The following is a 20,333-nucleotide window of genomic DNA, read 5'->3' on the forward strand; positions in this document are numbered from 1 at the left end:
TGGGGGAAGGGGAGGGCACATTCCCGCATGGATCCAGGCACTCAGCCTGCCTGGAGCTGCTGACTTCACTCATTCCTTAAGGAGACAGAGGCAGTGCTTGGCAGGGATCCCTTGTGACCCAAAGCTCTGGGCTCTGCAGCTCCAGCCCTGTCTGCTCCCACCAAGGAGTTCTCCTGGAAGATCTGGTGCTTTGGGAGAAGAGGAGGACAGGAACCTGTGGAGCTGAACAGGACAGAGAGAGCAGCACTCAGAAGGGACTTTTTATATGGCAGAGAGTGGCAGGACAAGGGGGAATGGCTTCCCACTGCCAGAGGTCAGGGATAGATGGGATTTGGGAAGGAATTCCTCCCTGTGAGGGTGGGCAGGCCCTGGCACAGGGTGCCCAGAGCAGCTGGGGCTGCCCCTGCATCCCTGGCCAGGCTGGACGGGGCTGGGAGCAGCCTGGGACAGAGGAAGGTGTCCCTGCCATGGCAGGGGTAGAATGGGCAAGTGTAAAGTCCCTTCCAACCCAAACCTTCCAGGGATTCTGGGATTTCAAGGGATGAGGAGCCTTTGGGGTCACTTCACTCATTCTCAGCACCTCCACCAGCAAAGAAAGCTCCCGGAAAACGTGAGACATCCAGAGACACAACTCCAGCCACAGCCAACTTCCATGCTCCAGACCCTGCCTCCAGCCCAGCCTCCATTCTCCTTTGTCCCAACAAACCTGGCTGCAAGGCTCTGCTTCCACCTTCATCTTTCCTTCCTGACTCAGAAAATCCATCCCTCCCCCAGGATGGAGCCTCCATTCTTCCCTCACCTCCCCAAAAACAACGTGCACCCAAAAGTGACCTCACTGCTCCCCAGCTGCAGGCTCAGGAAGTGGAAGCGCGGGGACAAAAGCTGCCTGAGACAAGAAAACAGAAATAGATAAAACCCCCACCAGCAAGGCTGAGATCAAAAAAGCAGAGGATGAAAGGGCAGGAAATTGGGTTTCCAATTGCAGGGAGCAGGTAGCAAAGACAACAAAAACGTTTGGAAAGGAAGGAGTTGAGCACTGAGCTGGATCCTGGAATGCCTGGCGGAATGTGGTGCCCGTGTGTGATTCTGGCACTGCTGAACTGCCCAGCTCTGGGCCAGCACTCAGGAATGGCCTCAGGGATTCACAGGAGGATCCAGCAGGACAAAAGGGTTTGGCCAAAGTCACTCAAAAACTCCTGACAGAGAAGTGTCAGTGCCCTGGGAGGAGCCTTTGCTCCTGTCCTGCCTGTCACAGCCCCAACCGAGCCCCAGCTGCTCCTCAGCCAGGATCCTGAGGGAACTGGGCTCTAAATTCCTTGCAAACAAGAATCCCAGCAGGAAAACAAACCTGAGCAGGTTATGGAGCAGGGCCTGGCCCTTCAGATGTCCCTGCAGGGCACAAGCAGCTCACCAGGGCAGGCAGCCACGTCAGCAGCCGGCCCTGAGCTGGGGCAGAAATGCAGATCCAGGAAGTCCTGTTCTGCCAGCCTGGAAGCAAACAAACCCATCTCCATCCTTTTTTCCAAGGTCCCAGCTGTGTTCCTGTGTCCCCCACGTGCTGGGCCTGCTGTGACAAACACAGGGCAGCCCTGGCAGTCCCTCCCTGGGGCTGGGGGCCACGTGAGAGCACCTGGGCTGGGCTTTCCTGTGTTCCACAGGGTCAGCAGATCCGGTGGGGCAGCAGGGACAGGGACAGGGACACCTGCCATGGAGCCACTGGGGATGTGCCTCACACGCCAGCTTTGTTCCACTTGTGGGCTGGGAGGGAATTCATTCATAGTCAGAATTGGGCTGAAGAAAACACTGATACCACAAGGCTGGCCTGGCCAGAGACTGATGATTAAAAAATTAAATAATAATCTCTTAATTCCCCCCTATTTCCTGCTCCACTCTCACTTCCCAAATTCCCAAAGAGGATTTTGGATTAACATGTTTACATACAACAAGGCAGTCCTGCAGTGCCAACATTTAAAAATCCAAGTGGAAGGATATCAGATCCAGAATATCTGAGCCAGGCCTCTCCCTGGGATCATCTGTGTAGTGCAAGGCCAGGCACAATGTTCAAGTGATCTGAGCATTTACAGGGCTGCAATAAACCCCACCATTGTGCTGGGTTCAAAACATCAATTAAAAGAGGCATGAAAAGCACCCTGGGAAAAGCTGCATGATTTGAATGTCACTTGTAAGACCCCCTGCCCTGTGAGCAACCCCTGAGTGCCAAAGAGCATTTTCCCTTTGTCCCCTGCCCCCTTGCTCTAACCACCCTTCCATGTGGTCATTTTCCTTCCTGCTGAGAAGTGACTGCAGCTTCCTCTGGGCCCCCCACCACAGCTCTGAGCTCAGCTCTGCAATCAGCAGAGGGATCTGCAGGGAGCAGGGCCCTCCCTTCCCCGCCTGAGCCCTTTATCTCTGCCTGCTGCTGCCCCGGGAAGCTGTGGGAGTGGAAAGCTGAGCCAAGCCCCTGCTCCAGTGTCACACAGCCAGGAAAATCATCCCCTGGACAGGCAGCACCTCTGCAGGCCCTGAGATGGTGGCACAGAGCTGCCAATGCTGCAGAGACCTCCCAGCAGCACATCTCCAAAGAGCCTGAATTCGGGACTGAAAGCACAAAAATTCTGTAAAAGTTCCAGAGGATCAGCAAGGAGGGAAGAGATTGGCAAGAATTCGTGCAGGGTTCAAGCAGCAGAGTGAAGAGCACTGCAAAGCAGAGAATTCAGGGCCACAGGCTGAGCTGCAGGGGAGGAATGCTCCTCCCTACCAGCAAAGAGCACCACAGGCTGTGGCTGAGCAGCCTCCAGGTTCTCAGTGGATGTCTCACTCCACAGCACTGAAACAGGGGAATTTTCACAGCACCTGCTGGAGAAAATGGATTTCAGCAGCTCCGTGGAATAGCAAATGAAACAGCAAAAGAGGAGCCAAGAATCCAAGTGTCAAATGCAAAGCTGGAGGAAACAACTCTGTAAACACCTTGTTCCTCCAGCTCTGAGCATGAACTCCCCACGGCCACTTGGGGCTGAAAATAAACCAAGTTGTGTCAAAGAGAGCCCAGCAACAGAGCTTTCTTTAGAAAATGCAGGTGTGGGATGGGAGCTTTTCCTCAGCTGGCCCTCAGCAGCCTGACAAGAGCACACAGCTCACCTGGAGTCAGTGCTGACACAAGAACATCAGTGGTGTAGATCTGGGGAAAAACAGGGCAAAAAGGATGTCACCCACACTGGAATTGGGCTAACACAGTGCTCCAATCACATCTGTCAGTATGAGTGGGTTACCTGAACTCAGAGCAGAAAATCAGGCTCTTCCTTCCTTCTCTGAGTCAGAGGTAATTGCTCTCCCTGCTGCAGGCACGGTGACTCACTGCAACACAAAAAGAATAGCTCCTGGAATCATTCATCTGTGTTTTCATCATGGGCTTGGCACTCTCCAGTAACTGCTCACCCCATGCAAGCTCGGAGGTGATCTTAGCAGAAAAGGCATCATTCATATTATTGTTGTTATTGATGTGAATTTCACACTCCACTTAGGAAATGTTTTCAGAAACATCTCCCAGCCAGTGAAACGGGGTGGGAAAGGAATTTGTTCTGTCAGGTTTGGTGTGCAGACACCAAACATTGAGTGGCTCCCTGGAACTGTGTCACACAACCTGGCAGCAAATGTCATAAAATAAAGAGGCTTAAGAGCACAAAGGCAAAGCTGCCCCATGAAAAAAAAAAACAAAAACCAGGGATAATCATCAGAAGGGACTGGGAAAATGGGTAAGGATGGAATGTGGTGTTTGCCCAGTGGCTCCTGCAGGACAGGGTGTGTTTAAAGCACTTTAGTGGCCCCTGAGGTTGCAGCAAAGCTCTGCTGAGCACGTCCCCAGTGCAGAGACACTGCAAGATCTGATGAGCTGCACTTAATGAGCTCTGCAGGAGCTGCCCCAGCCAAATCTCATGGCACACATTCACACAGGAGCTGCCAAACCCAGCACCCTCTGCCCCTCACTGTTCCTTCAGCAGCAAAATGAATCTTCTTCCTTTAAAGAAACAATCCTCACCAGAACAGAGGTGAGGGGATTTTGGCTGGGGGAAGATTACAGAATATAAAGATGCTTTATGTCTTTAGGACACATTTGCTGGTACAACAGGCAAGAAATCCCTCCTTCCACACCTCAGCAGTGTGAACCAGGTCAGGATTTTCACAGCCTGTGCTCTCTCATGGGATTTTTTCCCATTTTTCCAGTCCCTCTGACTGGCAGCACAACCATCAGCTGTTAAACAATTTGCCCCCCTACAGCCAAAGCAAAGGCTTTAAACCCAGTTTTACAGAGATTTGCCAGAGAAAAAACAACAACAAATCCTTCTGTGCACCTCCCTCTGCCAGGGCTGTGCTCCATTCAGTGCTGTGCCCTGACACATCACTTTTGCTGTGCCTGCACACAGGAGCTCACAGGAGCAGTGACACCTCCACAAAAGAGCCACAGACACGTGCCTGAACAAATCACAAAGTGCAGCAAACCAGAAAAGATGCAAACTATTTACTGCCCAACAATGGCTGGCCAGGGGGAGCTGATTTTGTGCAGAAAAGGCAGCAAAGATTAAAGCTGGCTGGAAAATAGGTGGGTTTGTTTTGATGGAAACTTTATGGATTGCTCAGGTGTGGAAATGACTTCACTGCAATTACACAGTTACATAAAAAGACTAAATAATCATCAGAAAAGAATTCACATTCCTCATTTTATTAGATGAAACTGTCAGTTTTGCTGCAATTATTCAGTGATACAGTTGGAGCCCTCTGGCCACAGTGATAAGATCAGACTACAAATAAATAAGAGAACGGTGAACGGAAAGAATTGGAATCACAGTTCCATCAGTGTTTTTCAGGATACATTTCAGGCTATTTCCTGTACATTCCAGCACATTTCACAGTATGAATTTAGAGCAGAACATCCACCCATTCCAGTGCATTACTTAAGCTCTGAAAAACAGACACATCTGTGCAGCAGGAGGTGCTGCACTGGTCCCTGCAGCACAGGTACTGGCACACAGCAGCTTTCAGGCTTTTCTTTGGCTAACATCACTTTGCTAACTATTTACTGATAAAATTAATTTAATTAAATAAATTATTTGTTTAATTAATACTGGTAACCCCAACTGTCAAGGCCAAAGGAATGCTGAACCCTTTAGTGCAGTCACAGGTAGGCAAGAAGTGCAGGATGAAGCAGAGCCAACATCCACAGCCTGCCTTCCCAAAGATTCAGGCTTTTCTTTGCCTAACATCACCTTAACTGTTTATTGATAGAATTAACTTAATTAACTGATTAAATAATTTGTCTAATTAACACTGGTAACCCCAACTGTCACGGCCAAAGGAATGCTGAACCCTTTAGTGCTGCCATAGGCAGGCAAGAAGTGCAAGATGAAGCAGAGCCAACATCCACTGCCTGCCTTCCCAAAGATTCAGGCTTTTCTTTGCCTAACATCACTTTTTTAACTGTTTATTGATAGAATTAACTTATTAACTGATTAAATAAATTATTTGTCTAATTAACACTGGTAACCCCAACTGCCAAGGCTAAAAGAATGCTGAACCCTTTAGTGCTGCCATAGGTAGGCAAGAAGTGCAAGATGAAACAGAGTCAACATCCACTGCCTGCCTTCCCAAAGATTCAGGCTTTTCTTTGCCTAACATCACTTTTTTAACTGTTTATTGATAGAATTAACTTATTAACTGATTAAATAAATTATTTGTCTAATTAACACTGGTAACCCCAACTGCCAAGGCTAAAAGAATGCTGAACCCTTTAGTGCTGCCATAGGTAGGCAAGAAGTGCAAGATGAAACAGAGTCAACATCCACGGCCTGCCTTCCCCAGGATTCCCAAAAAACTGAGCAGGAAAGTGGAAGTTTCTTGCACTGGCAGTGAAGGAACAAACCTCTGAGCCCTATGAACTAGGAGAAACTGAAGAGCTTCACATCTTTCATAACCAAGTTTTCAGAAGAACAAAGGAGAAGCATAAAGTGATACAGTGAGAAAAGAGAGGAGCAGACAACAGGGATTTAATTCCTTTTTTAAAGCTGCAATCCCTGAACAACAAACCCTGAGCCACACCATGAGTCAGAGAGGGAAAAAAAAGTCATCACTAAAATGATGGACAGGAAAGTTTTCAGCACCTCCTCAGTTACAACAACATGGAAGTTCTGGAGTACCTGAAAATAGAGTCAGAAATCAGTGCAGCCATGGGAGTGAACACTGACCTGGCTCAGAGTGCCACGGATCATCCCCTGGGAAGCAGCTTGGGAGAATCCCCTGGGAGAATGGCCTGGGAAGCAGCAGTGCCCAGCAGCAGTGCAAGAACCTCTCAGTGTGGCTGTACCAGTGACAGGAACCCTTTCACCACTCCACAAACCCTCCCTGTGAGCTTCTGGCAGAATCCTCACCTGAGAAAGATCCATTCACCATAAAAAAGGAGTTTGTCAGAAGCACACAGGATGAGTCACCTTCTAGTGGTGAGTGACTGCTGATTATAGCTTAGATTTTTAGTGATTACCAATTTCAGAGGTTTAAAGTGCTGACAAAAATGAGGGCCAGATTAATGGCTGCACATCAGACCACGGAGAGCAGAAATCAGGGTTATTTGTAGGGTTTGGCCACGTTCCTATCACACAACCAGCACTTTTCCCATCTGTATGTAAACCACAATATTAAAAAAACCCAAATTCCAGCTGTAGCTCAATACACAAGACAAATCTGCATCTTCAGCCCCTGTCCCAGAGTCCACCTGCTGCTCTTCCCAGAAGTCTCTCAGAGCTCGTGGGTGTTGGCATGGGGCTCTGGAAGTGTCTCAGTGTCACAGTTCTTGATCAGCTGAAAGAGGAACTCCACCTGTTTCTCATAATTCTCAATGGAGATTCTCTCATTTAACCCATGGATCCTGAAAGAAAAAGGACATTTTTCAGTTCAGGGGGAATTTCTGACCCAATTGCACAAAGCAGCACCCTGCTTGGCTGCTGGCTTCATAAAGCAGTGCACAACAGAAAAACAGCAATAGAGCCCCAAAACTGCACTGTAACCAACCCAAATGTCCTGATTCAAAGGCTCAGAGCCCAACAGCTGAGTCTGGAAAAAATCTAAAAATCTAATCTTGAAAAAATTCTAATGGCCCATTTCTTGGCCATTCCTGTACAGCCAGAACACTCAACTCCTGCATCATCTGCACCTCAATGAGAAATTTAAATAAGCAAACAATCCCTTGCATGATGATGTTGTTATCACATAACTTCAGGAAATTTCAAATCAATTCAGAGTGGTAAGTGTCCAAATATGTGGATAAATCTGCAGGACAAGGCCAGCTACCAGAACTGCACCTCTCACACTGCTGCAGCACACAAAGGATCCACTCAGCACCACAGAATCAAACACCTAAATGGGTCCTGCCTGAATTGGAAGGAACAAAGAGCCAGGGCTGACACTGCCCCAGGGTAATTTCCATCCCCAGCACCCAAATCTGCAGGAAATGGAGGCATGACAGCATGGGAGGTACACAAGGCTGGGTTTCCTTCTGCTCATGGATCCCCTCTTTCCCTGGGCCCACCCCAAGAGCTGCCCACGTGCAGAGCTCAGTACCTGGGGAGATCATCCTGTTTCAGGAGCAGAGGGTTGAACCTGTAAATGGCCTTGGTGACGTTGGTGAAGTGCCTGCTGTCCGTGTTTCCAATGCACGTGCCTGGAAAACAAACCTCAGGTTTGTTCTGCAGGAGAGGAACAACTGAACTTCAAAAAGTGCCCCACCTTTCCCCAGGAGAGAGGAAAAGCAAATGATAACAGTCCTGCACTGCCTGCACCAAAAGCATCACTGCAAACATTGCTGGAGAACATTCTCTCCTCCAGGAGAAGGAGCTGAACACACAACTCAACCCAAAAACAACTCTGACACTCAGCCTCCCCAAAAATGCAAACTTCAAACTTCAATCCAACAATTGCAGAGCTAGGAAAGAGCTGCAAGAAAGGGAAGGGGCTGGGATCATAAGGAACAATACAGAAAAGCAGGAATGGCTTTGGCAGCTATGAAAACAATGAAAGAAGAACTAAAGCAAGAAGACCTCCTCCTCTCCCTCACAATCCCTTTCTTCCCTGAAGAGATTTCTTTGTATGTGCAGAGAGCCCAATTCAAGGCTCATTGTTTCTGCCAGCTTCCTGTTTGCTTTTTTACTTCCACTACTTAAAAAAAAACATTAAAACTTTTAAAGCATAAAGAGGGAAGGGGATAAAAAGAGGAAAAAACAGCTGTTTCCAGCAGTTAACAGCTGGGGTGGAGGAGTACACAGCAAATGGAAACAAGGCAGTGCTGGAGGAGGGAAAAGCAGAAGAGGAAACAATAATCATCATGTGCCTGCTGTCACCTGGGACTACACTGTCAACATCTGGGAAAATGTCCAGGATGGTTCTTTGAAAAATATGGACTGCAAATGTCTGCTCATCCCAAGGACTGACGGGCAGGGGGTCAAAGGCCTCCACCACATCAATCTGCACTCTGTCATCAGCAATGGTGCTCCTGACTGCCTCCAGCACCTGTGGGTGAAACACAGAGACAAGAGGAGCACAAGAAATGAGAAAGCAGCCCTTAGGGACATCAGCAGATGTTCAGCTTTCCAGAAAACATCTGGCTGTGAACTGTCAGTTGTGGCTGCAAACACAGGCTGAAAGTGTGTGTCAGTTCCTCTTCTGAGTGCATGGCTAAGACCTCAGCTGAATTTTTTAATCAGATGCACATCTCTGTCTCAAGGTACTCCTGAACTGCTTCAGTCCTGGAAGGCAGGAGCTCAGCCTTCTGCTCTTGGGAATTATGGCATCCAAATAATCCAGAAAAAGCTTCCAGAGAGAGAAACTTCCAGCAAAAGCTTAGGGAGGGAAGAGGTTTTGTACTGACAACGTTTCCCAGCTGCCCTGGGCTGGACAGGCCTGTCAGACCTCCTGAGGTGTGCAGGATCCCCAGACTGTCACAAACCCATTCCATATCCCAGATGATCCAGGTGCTCTGGGCACAAAGGCTGAGGAGATCTGCCCAGGGCTACCTCAGCAGCTGTCTCAGCTGAGTGGATCCTGAAGTTCACCGTGGCTCTCGCAGAGGAAGGGATGACATTCACCTGGAAAAAAAGGAAGGGCCAAAGTTTAAAAGGAAGTGAAAACCAGAATAAAACGCCAGCTGAAAACTCAGAACTGCTCAAACAACTGCAGGCCTCGGGTGCTCCACTGTTTGCACCAAGTGTGATGTCTCTTTCACTGTTAAAACACAGTAAATTCTATTTAAAATGCAGATAAATACACAAAGAAATAGTCATCAAATCAAGAGAAATGAAGTTACCTGTTACTTCTATAGAATTTTCTACCTTGAGCTAAGTTCTCTCCCTTCAGAAAATTTATACTGAGAAATTCTGAAACTCTGGATTTTTTAAATGATATTTTTACCTCATTGTCACATTACACGCTTCATATTTAGGTAAATCTAAGTCGCTTAACAACTGATTTTTACTGAACACATAACTCTTCTTACCTACAGACTGAATATCTATAACTCTTAAACAAAAACATGTGTAATCTTTAGGAAAAAACCCCAAGGAACCAGGGTGTCACGTCCCTCCTGGCCACTCTGTGTCACTGTTCAGCCACTGCAGCTTTTCCTGTCCAGGGATGCTTTTCAGTCCCAGATTTTTGCAGGGACACACCAAACACAGCCTGTTTGTTTTCCAGGGCTCCAGGATTTTTGGACAGCTCCACCTCCTTCTCAGGGCAGGACCTGGCTGTTATCTCTCAGTCCAAGGTGCACATTTAACACACTTCAGGCAAAACCCAGACCTGTGCTGCAGATGTCTGGGTCAGGGAAGTGTTTGTGACTGTGACAGTTTCAAATATTGCCTTTGATACTTTTGTAGGACTATGTAGAAACCACATTTTCTTGTCTATGCTGAAATATGAAGAATTTTAACAGTGGTGGACAGAGATAAGATACTTCTGAAAGATATTTTCAACTGTGATTTTCAAATCCAAGCCACATCTGGGGTAAGAATGAGACTGTGGCACCACAGAGGGCCCACACTGATCCTAGAAGTGGATATAAATAGGTGGAAATTAAATGTCCTAATTGTCTCATCACAATGACATGGAGAAAAACCCAAATGAAAGTACCTTGATTCCTGCATTAAACAGGGTGACTGCAGTGGTTGTTCGGATCAAGGCGTTGGTGGAAGGTTTCCAGGCAAGGATTCTACAAAAATAGAAACAAACAACCACAATTTTTCAAATAAGTTGAATATTGCTAAAAAATAAGCACCATAATTCCACAGGCACTAAGCTGAATGATGGCTTATTCAATTAACAAAGTGGTTATTAACAGGAAACCACTGAATTATCTAAGCTATAAAATAACTGATTTCCTGGGAAGATTAGAAATGGCTTCATCTTTTAAGGGTGAGAGGCTGGGGATGCTTATCAAGGATCTCTTTCCTTACCTGCTGACAATAGGTGAGAACAGCCACAAATTGCTCATGATGATGTTGAGAGGAAACTTGAACTAAGGGGAAGAAACAAAACCACAAATCAGAAAGTTTTCATTTGTCAAGAGCACGGTGGAGTCGCTTGAATACAGACAAAACAATTCCAGCAGCAACAATAATCTGAGAGAAAAATCAGCTTTTTTTATCCTTTCTACACAACTAAATTCTTCACTGGGTGACTCCTATGGAAATTTGGGAATGAAATCCTGCCTGTCTCCTCACCTCTGCTGCGAGCTGCTCCATGGTCATGAGCTCTGGGCCGTAGCCAAACAGGTTGCGCAAGGGATTCTGCTCCAGCCTACAAAACAAATTGTTAATGTTTTCAACACTGAAAAGGTTAAAAAACAACTCTCTGGCTGTTATTGCTCCAGAAGGATGTCAGGAATTTGATTTGTGAAATGTATCTCTGTTATTGGAGATGTAATCACACTCTGCTCTCCTGGTAAGTAACTGCAAGCACAGCTCCACAGATTTCTGGGCATTCCAGTCACGTGCAAAGATTTCCTTGGAGAAACAGCAGAAAAAATCCCAAAGCCTGGCTGCTATAAATACATGGAAATCCAGAAAAATAGCACACAAATCCCACCAGGTCTGGACATACTAAGTTTTTCTAAAATATGTATTTCTTAGCCAATGTGGTATCTACACAGAGATGCAGAGATGATTTCTGCAGTCACGTTATGACTCTGTTCCATGTTCATTGGCTTGGAGAATTCCCAGCTGAGGTAGCAGGGATGTGCAGGAAAAAATTCCAGAGAAATCCTGCAACCCAAACAAAGGAATCTCTGTTGCTAGAGAGAAAATTAGGGCAGACAACACTTGTGTTGCTTTTAAAGAATTGGCTGACACTTGGAACAGCTGAAGTGCAAAGACTCTGCAGACGCCTGGCAATTGTTCCTTGGCTGGCAGTTTCATTGCTGCCCTTCAAAGTGAGCTACAAACTGCAATTTCAAATATAGAACAGCAGTTTGAAAAAGACTCCAAACACAAATATTTAAAAAGTCACATATCAGTGATTCAGGAGGTTTTTTGACTGTTTTTTACATTGGGTGACAGGGAAGATCTCACCTGGACACGGCTGCTGCCAGAATGCCAATACTTGTCTCCTTAGGAGGAAAGGATGAATGCCCTGGCTCTTTTTCCACAGTGAAGTTCAGTGTCATTGAACCTTTTTCTGTGACAGCAATCCTGGACAGTGATAAATTAATCAATTAATTAACAAATAAATGACTAATGTAATTCCAAACACACACACACACAGACTGTAGATAAAAATAACTCCTCTGCATAGTTTCAGTATGATAAAAACCACTCAAGCAGCAACAACAAATCATTAACACAGTGTTTAGACCTCTGCAGGACTGATGGCTGAGCTGCTTCTGCAGTGAGCAGAGCTCTCCAGCACAGAATTAAAATGTTCAGTGGAACATTGTGCCTCTGTCAGCATGACTGGGATGAACTGTGAGGGTGAAGGTCCTGCCTTGCACTTTGTGCCACTGCTGCAGCTCCAGCAGCACCAAGGCTGCAACACGTCTTGAAAACATTCTGTAGTGATATCAACAGTGTCATTTATCACTAATTAATGACTGAAAATGAATCCCATTTGTGGTGGTCACTCTTACATAGCCACTGGCTTCTCCACCCCCGCAATGACGCCGTCCAGCACCGCGCTCCCCTCGTCCAGCAGGAAGGAGAGTTTCACTCCTCTGGCTTCCAGCAGAGCTGCGATTTTCTTTGCTCCCTTCAGCCCAGACACCTGTGCAATCCAGGCAGAGGAACTGATCAGATCCAGCCAGAACACTGGGAGGAAAACTGGAAAGCACCTTGCTGTTGGCTACAGCACAAAGAATGCACGAAATCCCCTGGGGAACAGCTCCAGAGCAACACAAAAGATTCTTCCAGGAAAATTAATTGGAGATCGTTAATGGCCTGATAGCAGATGAATTTATAGCCACGATGAGGAGCGCTCTCATTGATGAGTCACTGACTGCTGCTTTCATTTTGATATCTCAGAGCTGTAAACTCACAGATCAGCAACTGCAGACCTATTTATTTCAACTATTAATAATTCTTTGTCTTTCTATTTTGACAGTGCCTAACCAAACCTTTTTATTTCAACTATTAATAATTCTTTGTCTTTGTATTTTGACAGTGCCTAACCAAACCCACCTCCCCTGTCTCTCTGTACCACTGGAACACATTTGCCAGTTCTTCCTGAACATTTGGTACAATCATGTGAATCTCAACCCAGCTTTTCCTGTCTCCAAAATGCACCTTCCTTGTAGAAAAGAATTTGAAGTGACACCCTCCAATGTTCTTCTGCTCATCACACCAAATCCTTTGCGAATGTCCCTCCAAGCCAAACAATCTTTAACTGTGACCTGGGGCCTGACACAGTATGTCCCCACAGAACAAAGAAAAACAGGAAAGACCTTCCAGCTAAACAATGTTTCAAAATTAAGCCCTGTTACCTAGAGGAACAATGCAAACAGGTTGTTGTTGTGAGGAAAGGAAAGAAAACACCTCCTCATCGTGGCCAATGCCAACACAGAAGGAGAGGCAGGGTCTGGAATTCCAGAGAGGGCAGAGAATCATGCCCCTAAAGAGCCAAACTGTTTGAGTAGGCCTGCACTGAAATGCTGTCAGCTTTGGCTGCAAGCTTTGGCAATAGAATGAAAAGGGAGATCCATTGGAGAAAGCAGAGCCACCCCTCCCAAAGCAGGCTCCAAGTGCAACAGCCCATAATAAAATGGAATGAGGAGATGCTGGGTCCTGCCCCCAGAATGAGGGGCTGCAAAGAGGGGAGACTGCACTGACCCAAGGGTCCCATCACAGGGAGAGGGGAAAATGTTACAGTCAAGGACCTTCAGCCCTTCAACAGGGAAGGAAGACACAGGAAAGTGAGTGGGAAACAGCCTCAGCTCAAACTTTCCTTAGGGCTTTCTAAGGAAAAACCCACAGCAGTGTGTTGTTGCAAGGAAAGGAAAGGAAATACCTCCTCGTCGTGGCCAATGCCGATGTAGAAGGAGCGGCGGGGTCTGTAGTTCCTCCTCAGCAGGAATTCCAGAGCTTGCAGAATGCCCTGCAGGAAAAGCAGAAGGTGCTGAACCATCCCTGGGGGGTGATCAGGAAAATAAATGCAACAGAATGCAGTGTGCTGGAAGAGAAGTGGGATGCTTTCACAGCCCTTGTGCTGTTCACAGGTAAGTTCTGATTCCTACAGCTCCCACTGGATATTCCCATTCCTTGGAAAAGGCACTGCAGGGGTTTTGATCAGTCATGCTCTGACATGAAATACAGAGCAGCTGGTTCAGGACAAACTGCACAGGGAGCCCCAGAGGCAGAACTACCCAGGAGTTCACTGCTCCCTCACAGTGCCTGTCCCACACCCAGACCAGCTCTCTCTGCAGCTACCAAACCCAGGCAGCTTCAGGAGCTGCACCTTTTGTACAAGAAGTGCTGAGATGACAGAAACAGAACAAGAAACTTAATCTGAAAAATGAGAAATCAAAAAATCAAATCTACCATTTGCTGTGGCAATATACATATAAATACATTTGCTCTATTATTTCATCTCTCTTTTTCAATTTAAATTACTTAATTTTTCACATATCATCTCAATATTGTCAGCACCCATTTTTTGCCATGTTCACTGAAATTGTTGATTTGATTTTTTTTTGGCCGTTTGTGGAGTTACTTGTGTAGCTCACAGCAGAATGAAGCACCAATTTAAACTTTTAAGTTTCAAGGCTTTGAAATTGATGATTAAACATCCTGAAACTTTCTAGGAGTGTGTCCTGTGTGACACTAAACATCTGTTCAAATTTAAATACAGGGCTGCCATGAAGCCATTATCAAAGTCACTAAGGGACATTTTCCTTAGGAATTTTTCCATCATTTTTCCCCATGAGAAATCTTTCCCAATCTTCTCTGAATCCATTCCTCCCAAATGTGTTCAGTACAACAGCTCTTTGTTCTGCCACAGGATAAAAGATGCAGGGTTGTTTGTCTATTTTAAAAAATAAACACATTTAATTTGAAACTCAAGCCTTTTCAAAGGGCCAGATTTGGCTTGGAATGTCTCTGTGACACCTGGGAAAAAGGACAAGGTTTCAAACACAGCATTTGACAGAGAATTATGGAATGATTTGGGTTGGAAGGGATCTTACAGCTCATCCAGTGCCACAGGCAGGGAAACTTCCACTATCCCAGCCTGCTCCAGCCTGGCCTTGGACACTCCCAGGGATGGGGCAGCCACGGATTCTCTGGCCACTTGTGCCATAAAACTTTAACCTGGCACTTAACCAAATACATCTGCTTCTGTGACTATGATTCTCCTGATTCTTCATGAATTTTAACCCTCTTTGCTTCAGGAACAGTGAAGAATGAGTCAAAACACTCCACCTTTAGGAAAAGTCAGGAGAAAACTGCAGGACTTGGAATTTATCCCTGGCAGAAAGAGGGGTGAGAAAGAGACAACCCAGTGAATTCCAATATGATTCTCCTGACACAACCCAGTGAATTCCAATATGATTCTCCTGATTCTTCAGGAATTTTAACCCTCTTTTCTTCAGAGACAACCCAGTGAATTCCAATATGATTCTCCTGATTCTTCATGAATTTTAACCCTCTTTTTTTCAGAGACAACCCAGTGAATTCCAATATGATTCTCCTGATTCTTCATGAATTTTAACCCTCTTTTCTTCAGAGACAACCCAGTGAATTCCAATATGATTCTCCTGAGACAACCCAGTGAATTCCAATATGATTCTCCTGAGACAACCCAGTGAATCCCAAGAGGGTGGGCTGCTCCCCTCTGCCTTTGCCAGGCTGTCTCTGTGTGGAAGGACATTACCAAGCACACGTACAATGGCAGAGTTTTTGTTATCCAGCGTTCCTCGTCCGTAGATGAAACCTTCGTGCTCTGCAGCTGAGAAAGGAGGGAAATCCCAGCCCTCGGGGGGAGCAGGCACCACATCCATGTGTGCCAGCAGCATATAGGGCAGCAGGCCAGGGGCAGAGCCCTGGACTGTAAACAGGTGGCTGTAATTCCCAACAATTTCATGTTGGATGAACTTTGAAGAAAATACAGCTGGGAAGACTGTTAAGGAAAAAGAAAATTAAAGACACATGTGAAAGAAAAAATTAACAATAATGGTTAATTTTAGCATTATTGCATAGAGCTGGCAGCTAGGTAGCATCAGGGGGAACTGTAAATAAGACTGGGCACAGCACAGAATAGAAGTTGTTACATTTCTACCAATCCATCTCACTTGGGATTTGAAAGTCTCCTGAACAAAACCCAAGTCTTGTTCAGCAGTGCTGCAGCTCTTTGCAGGGAGCAATGATGGAACTGCCAAAAAATTAGGTTGAAGCAGCAGCAGACATCCTCTCCTATTTTTTTATGGCATTTAACCATCTCAAGGACCAAAAACCATCATTACAAAAAGTCTTTGAACCTTTTGGGGCCATTGATACCACTGCTACAGAGGAGATACACATGTGACATTTCTGACAGGTCTTTCTTCAGGAAAAATATAAAAATCTCTTCTATTCAGGAATGATACATGCTTTCTTCAATTTGTTTATGAAAATAGAGCAGCAGAAATTGCCAAGACTGAAAGTTCAGTACCTTTCTGAATGTAACTCCCAAATTCTGCCATGGCAGTTGTATTCAAATCCTCTGGAGACCAGGACACAGTTGGGATTTTAATGGCCCCTTCAAAGAAACACACAACAGAAATCACTCAGCACCAAAACCAAACAAAGCTCCAACTGCACTTCAAAAGTGGAAGCACATTTATGTTCCTGACTGTTTCTCCAGGCTCTAAACATTATTTCACAGCACAGCACGAGCTGCCATGATCAAAAAGAGACTGATGTGCTTCAGCTGGGCCGTGCACATGCAGCCACCAGCATTTCCTAACAGCTCAGCCAAGGTATCTCTCCAGACTATTGGACTCCACTTTTCACGCAGAAGTGTTGAATGATATCTTTAGAAATGCTGCTGTCCAGGAGCAGCTGCAATTTGCTTGGGTGATCTGATTCCCCGGAGCCATAGAATCCTCTAGCAGCTGAACAGGCAGCTGACTTGGCAGTGCAAGGCTCTTTCTCAAGAGTTAAGCAGGCTGTGATGGTTATTACACCTCCATACTGCTTTATAAATTAACCTATATAAACAGACAGGGCTTTTGTTGGCCCTTTTGGTCTGCCCTGTCATTCAAACAGGCTCTCCAACATCCAGTCCCTGTCCTGCAGAACATGGGAGTAACTCAACCCCAGCTGCCTTTCCAAACAGCAGCTGCCAGGAGAGGTTATGGATTCTTTTGAGGTCGTGTGATTCATGAATTAACACAAAAATCTATTGTGAGCCTTCATTTTCCCATTAAAGAAGAATGCAAACACAACTTGCTAGGCAGTAAATCCTACAAACCAGCGAGGTATGAGGTTTACACACAGGGTTTTATCACTTGGTGCCAGATTGTGGTCTCCTGCACACTGCCAGCCCTCCTGAGAGCTAAACCCCTCAAATCCTCTACGTCAGACAGCACAAACAGCCCAGGACTGGGCATAGCCGTGGTGAGCAAGAACAAGAAAGGGAGAAAATCCCGACAGTGACTTATCCAGTGGACAAAGGGATGTCTGGAAATGCCTTCACGGGTGTCTGGAAAAATTCTCTGTGTACAAGCAGGAAATGGTGGAGAAAATCAACACGGGGCAAGAGTTGGCTCAGGAGTAACACAGGATCGCTGAGGCTGGAAAATCCCTGTGGGATCATCGAGTGCCAGCTGTGCCCGATCCCCACCCTGAGCACTCAGTGCCACCTCCAGGGATGGGCACTCCAAACCCCCCTGGGCAGCCCCTTCCAGCCCTTTCCATCAGCAAATTCCTGCTGATGTCCAACCTGAGCCTCCCCAGCCCAGCCTGAGGCCGTTCCCTCTCCTCCTGTCCCCGTTCCCTGGGATAAGATCCCAAATCCCCCCCGGCTGTCCCCTCCTGGCAGGGAGTTGTGCAGAGCCAGAAATTCCCCCTGAGCCTCCTTTGCTCCAGGCTGAGCCCCTTCCCAGCTCCCTCAGGACTCTCCAAACCCTTCCCAGCTCCCTCAGGACTCTCCAGACCCTTCCCAGCTCCCTCAGCACTCTCCAGATCCTTTCCAGATTTCTCCAAACCCTTCACAGCTCCCTCAGGATTTCTCCAAACCCTTCCTCAGCTCCCTCAGGACCTTCCCAGCTCCCTCAGGACTCTCCAAACCCTTCCTCAACTCCCTCAGGACCTTCCCAGCTCCCTCAGGACTCTCCAAACCCTTCCCAGCTCCCTCAGGACTCTCCATTCCCTTCCCTGGACTCGCTCCAGCCCTTCCTGAACTGAACCGCCCAGAACTGGACACGGCGCTCGAGGTGTGGCCTCAGCAGCGCCCAGCACAGATTTTTAGTTACTTCCTTAGTCCTGCTAGGAGCCAACACTCGGTTTCTTCCAGGGAAAGCACCCGGGGAGGAGCCGCCTCCACACCCGTGCCCTGGGTCCCCCCTCAGGAGGGGCCAGTCCCGGGGCGAGGGGGGCTCGCAGCGCTCGGGCCCCCTCACCTCGCAGCGCCTCCTTCAGCTCCCGCCGCTCGCCGGCGCTGAGGGCGGCGGTGCCGGCGCTCCGTGCCCAGAGCCGCGGCACCCCGGCCGGGGCTCGCAGGACGAAGGCGCGGAACAGGACGGCGGCCGCCAGCGCCAGCACCACCGAGCCCAGCGCCAGCAGCGCCACCGTCACCGCCCGCCGCCCGCCCGCCATCACTGACCGCCGCGCCCCCGCGGCTGATGGGCGTGACCGGGAGCCAATCGCCACCCGTTTCGTCAGCATGGCGTCCAATGGGATTGGAGCAGGGGCGGGGTTAGCTCGCTGCTCTCGCGGGGGCTGCTGGGAGATGTAGTTTGCAGCGGATGTGGCGGCGGCCGAGGGGAGTGCAGAGTTAGGGAATGGTTTTCGTTGGAAAGGATCTTAAAATCCCATCTCATTCCACCCCTGCCGTGCCAGGGACACCTTCCACCATCCCTGGCTGCTCCAAGCCCTTTCCAACCTGGCCTCGGACAATTCCAGGGGTGGGGCACCCACAGTTTCTCTGGGCACCCTGTGCCAGGGCCTGCCCACCCTCACAGGGAAGAATTTCTTCCCAATATCTTGGGGTGCTGCTCCCAAAGGATGGGGATGAAAGGAGTTCCTGGGGGGGATAAATGGGGATGAAAGGAGTTCCTGGGGGGAATAAATGGGGATGAAAGAAGTTCCTGGGGGGAATAAGCACCCCTGGGGCACCAGGGAGGCAGAAGGACGCCAGGACGGGCCAAGGGACAGCCCAGGGATTTTCTGCGTTGTGCAGCCCCACAGATTTTAAATCCACCTGCTTTTCAAAATGTGTCACTTCTTTCCTTGATTCCACCAGCTAGCACGACGGACCACTTCTAATTCCCTAATTAATTCTAATTTACAGCTGTTCTGAATGGAATGTGAGGATTTACCCCAGCTCCCCACGGCACAAACTGTCCCAAGATGCCAAAGACCAGCACTGTAATCCTGCCCCTGAGTCAGCAGAAGATGACAATGATCGTTCACACATTCTTTATTATCAAAAAAGAAAAAAAAAAAAAAAAGGAAGAAGAACGAAACCAACATTAAATTAAATAAATTACAAACATTTCTGAGCTGGTTACACATCATGCATTTACCAAGTAAGGCTTCAGAGCCAAAACACATCATCCTTACTGTTACTTAAGAGCAATAAAAGGAATATTTTACTGGAAGTGAAAATATTTCACCAGTGTGACTTTGAGCTCCCCTAATTCCCTGCCCAGGCACTTGGGAATTATGACTTTGTGCCTCCAGCAGTGGCATTAACCTGCTGGTGTTACATTTATTGCCAGAACTGACCCAAATTTGGCCACAGAAATGGGATTTCCTTCTGCCTGGGTCATGACTTGCAGGAGAGCCACTGCTGCTCTTTCTGAGCCATTTCTCGTGACATCCCGTTCCAGTTCTTGTGGGAAGTTCAGGAAATACAATCTGGTTAATGCCTCTGCTCTGAGGATTCCTGCATTTGACCTGTCAGAGCTGGGAAATCAACCTCCCTCAAGGAATCCTGAACGCAGAGCTGGGAACTGGAACTTCCCTCTTTTCATGTGATGCCACCTCAGAGACCCAAAAATATTGATCAGGACAGTTTCTTGCTGCTCTGCACCAATTTCTGTGTTGCCTTTCTTTACAAATTAGCACTTTTAAAAAGGAGCACTCAGGCAGTACAAAAGACCACGAGGAATCACCCTCAAAGATAATTTAAGAGACTTAATCTCTTGCTTTTACCTGGTAAAACAAGCTATGCATGGAGATTTCTGGAGAAACCACTGTTGTCTAAGATTAAAACAAGTAATAACCATCAGCTTGTGGGGTTTTCTGCCCTCCTTTGGTTTTATTACTCTCCTGCACCACAGAATTAGATATTGAGGTAGAGAAATGGTGACTTGGTTATTGAGATGTTACATAAAACCAAACTGGCAGGCTGCTGCTGCTGTTTCCCTCAGTGACTGCCTAGCAAGGATGGTTCAGGAAACTCTATTTTCCTTAAAAATGAGATATTTGGGAGCTGCAGGAAAGCCCCAGGAAGCCTTCAGCAATCAGCTCAATAAGGTCTGTGTACTTCAAAACCCCACACTAAAGCTTCCTGATATTTGTAATATTTTAGAGTGTTAAAATAGAAAATTTAGCATTTTAAAATAGAATCTGTTTTCATGTACTCAACCCACTGGGCAGGCAGGACAACGTGCA

The 20,333-nt window shown here is 47.2% G+C and overlaps 1 protein-coding gene across 1 annotated transcript; it reads right to left on the reverse strand.

Annotated features, from left to right (window-relative positions):
* Positions 1-4,727: 4,727 nt before the first annotated feature.
* Positions 4,728-18,316, reverse strand: PM20D1 (peptidase M20 domain containing 1). Its single transcript, XM_084220620.1, has 13 exons — positions 18,116-18,316; positions 16,165-16,251; positions 15,401-15,633; positions 13,528-13,614; positions 12,155-12,288; positions 11,601-11,720; positions 10,755-10,830; positions 10,488-10,549; positions 10,165-10,243; positions 9,054-9,125; positions 8,382-8,550; positions 7,606-7,705; positions 4,728-6,913 (listed from the first exon to the last, which is right to left on the reverse strand). The coding sequence occupies exons 1-13, from the start codon at positions 18,309-18,311 to the stop codon at positions 6,784-6,786; spliced, it is 1,545 nt and encodes a 514-aa protein (XP_084076746.1). The 5' UTR covers positions 18,312-18,316; the 3' UTR covers positions 4,728-6,783.
* Between the last annotated feature and the right edge of the window lie 2,017 nt (positions 18,317-20,333).

This window comes from Fringilla coelebs (genome assembly GCF_963513975.1).
Source record: "Fringilla coelebs genome assembly, chromosome: 23".
Classification (NCBI taxonomy): Eukaryota; Metazoa; Chordata; class Aves; order Passeriformes; family Fringillidae; genus Fringilla; species Fringilla coelebs.

Bases quoted from the DNA above. Each gene is read 5' to 3' on its own strand.
- PM20D1 (XM_084220620.1), bottom strand. From the start codon at position 18,311: ATGGCGGGCGGGCGGCGGGCGGTGACGGTGGCGCTGCTGGCGCTGGGC. The intron at 13,615-15,400 runs GTACGTGTGCTT...CTTTTCCTGCAG, and splicing joins ATAACAAAAACTCTGCCATT to GGCATTCTGCAAGCTCTGGA. The intron at 6,914-7,605 runs GTACTGAGCTCT...TTTTTCTTTCAG, and splicing joins AAACAGGATGATCTCCCCAG to GATCCATGGGTTAAATGAGA.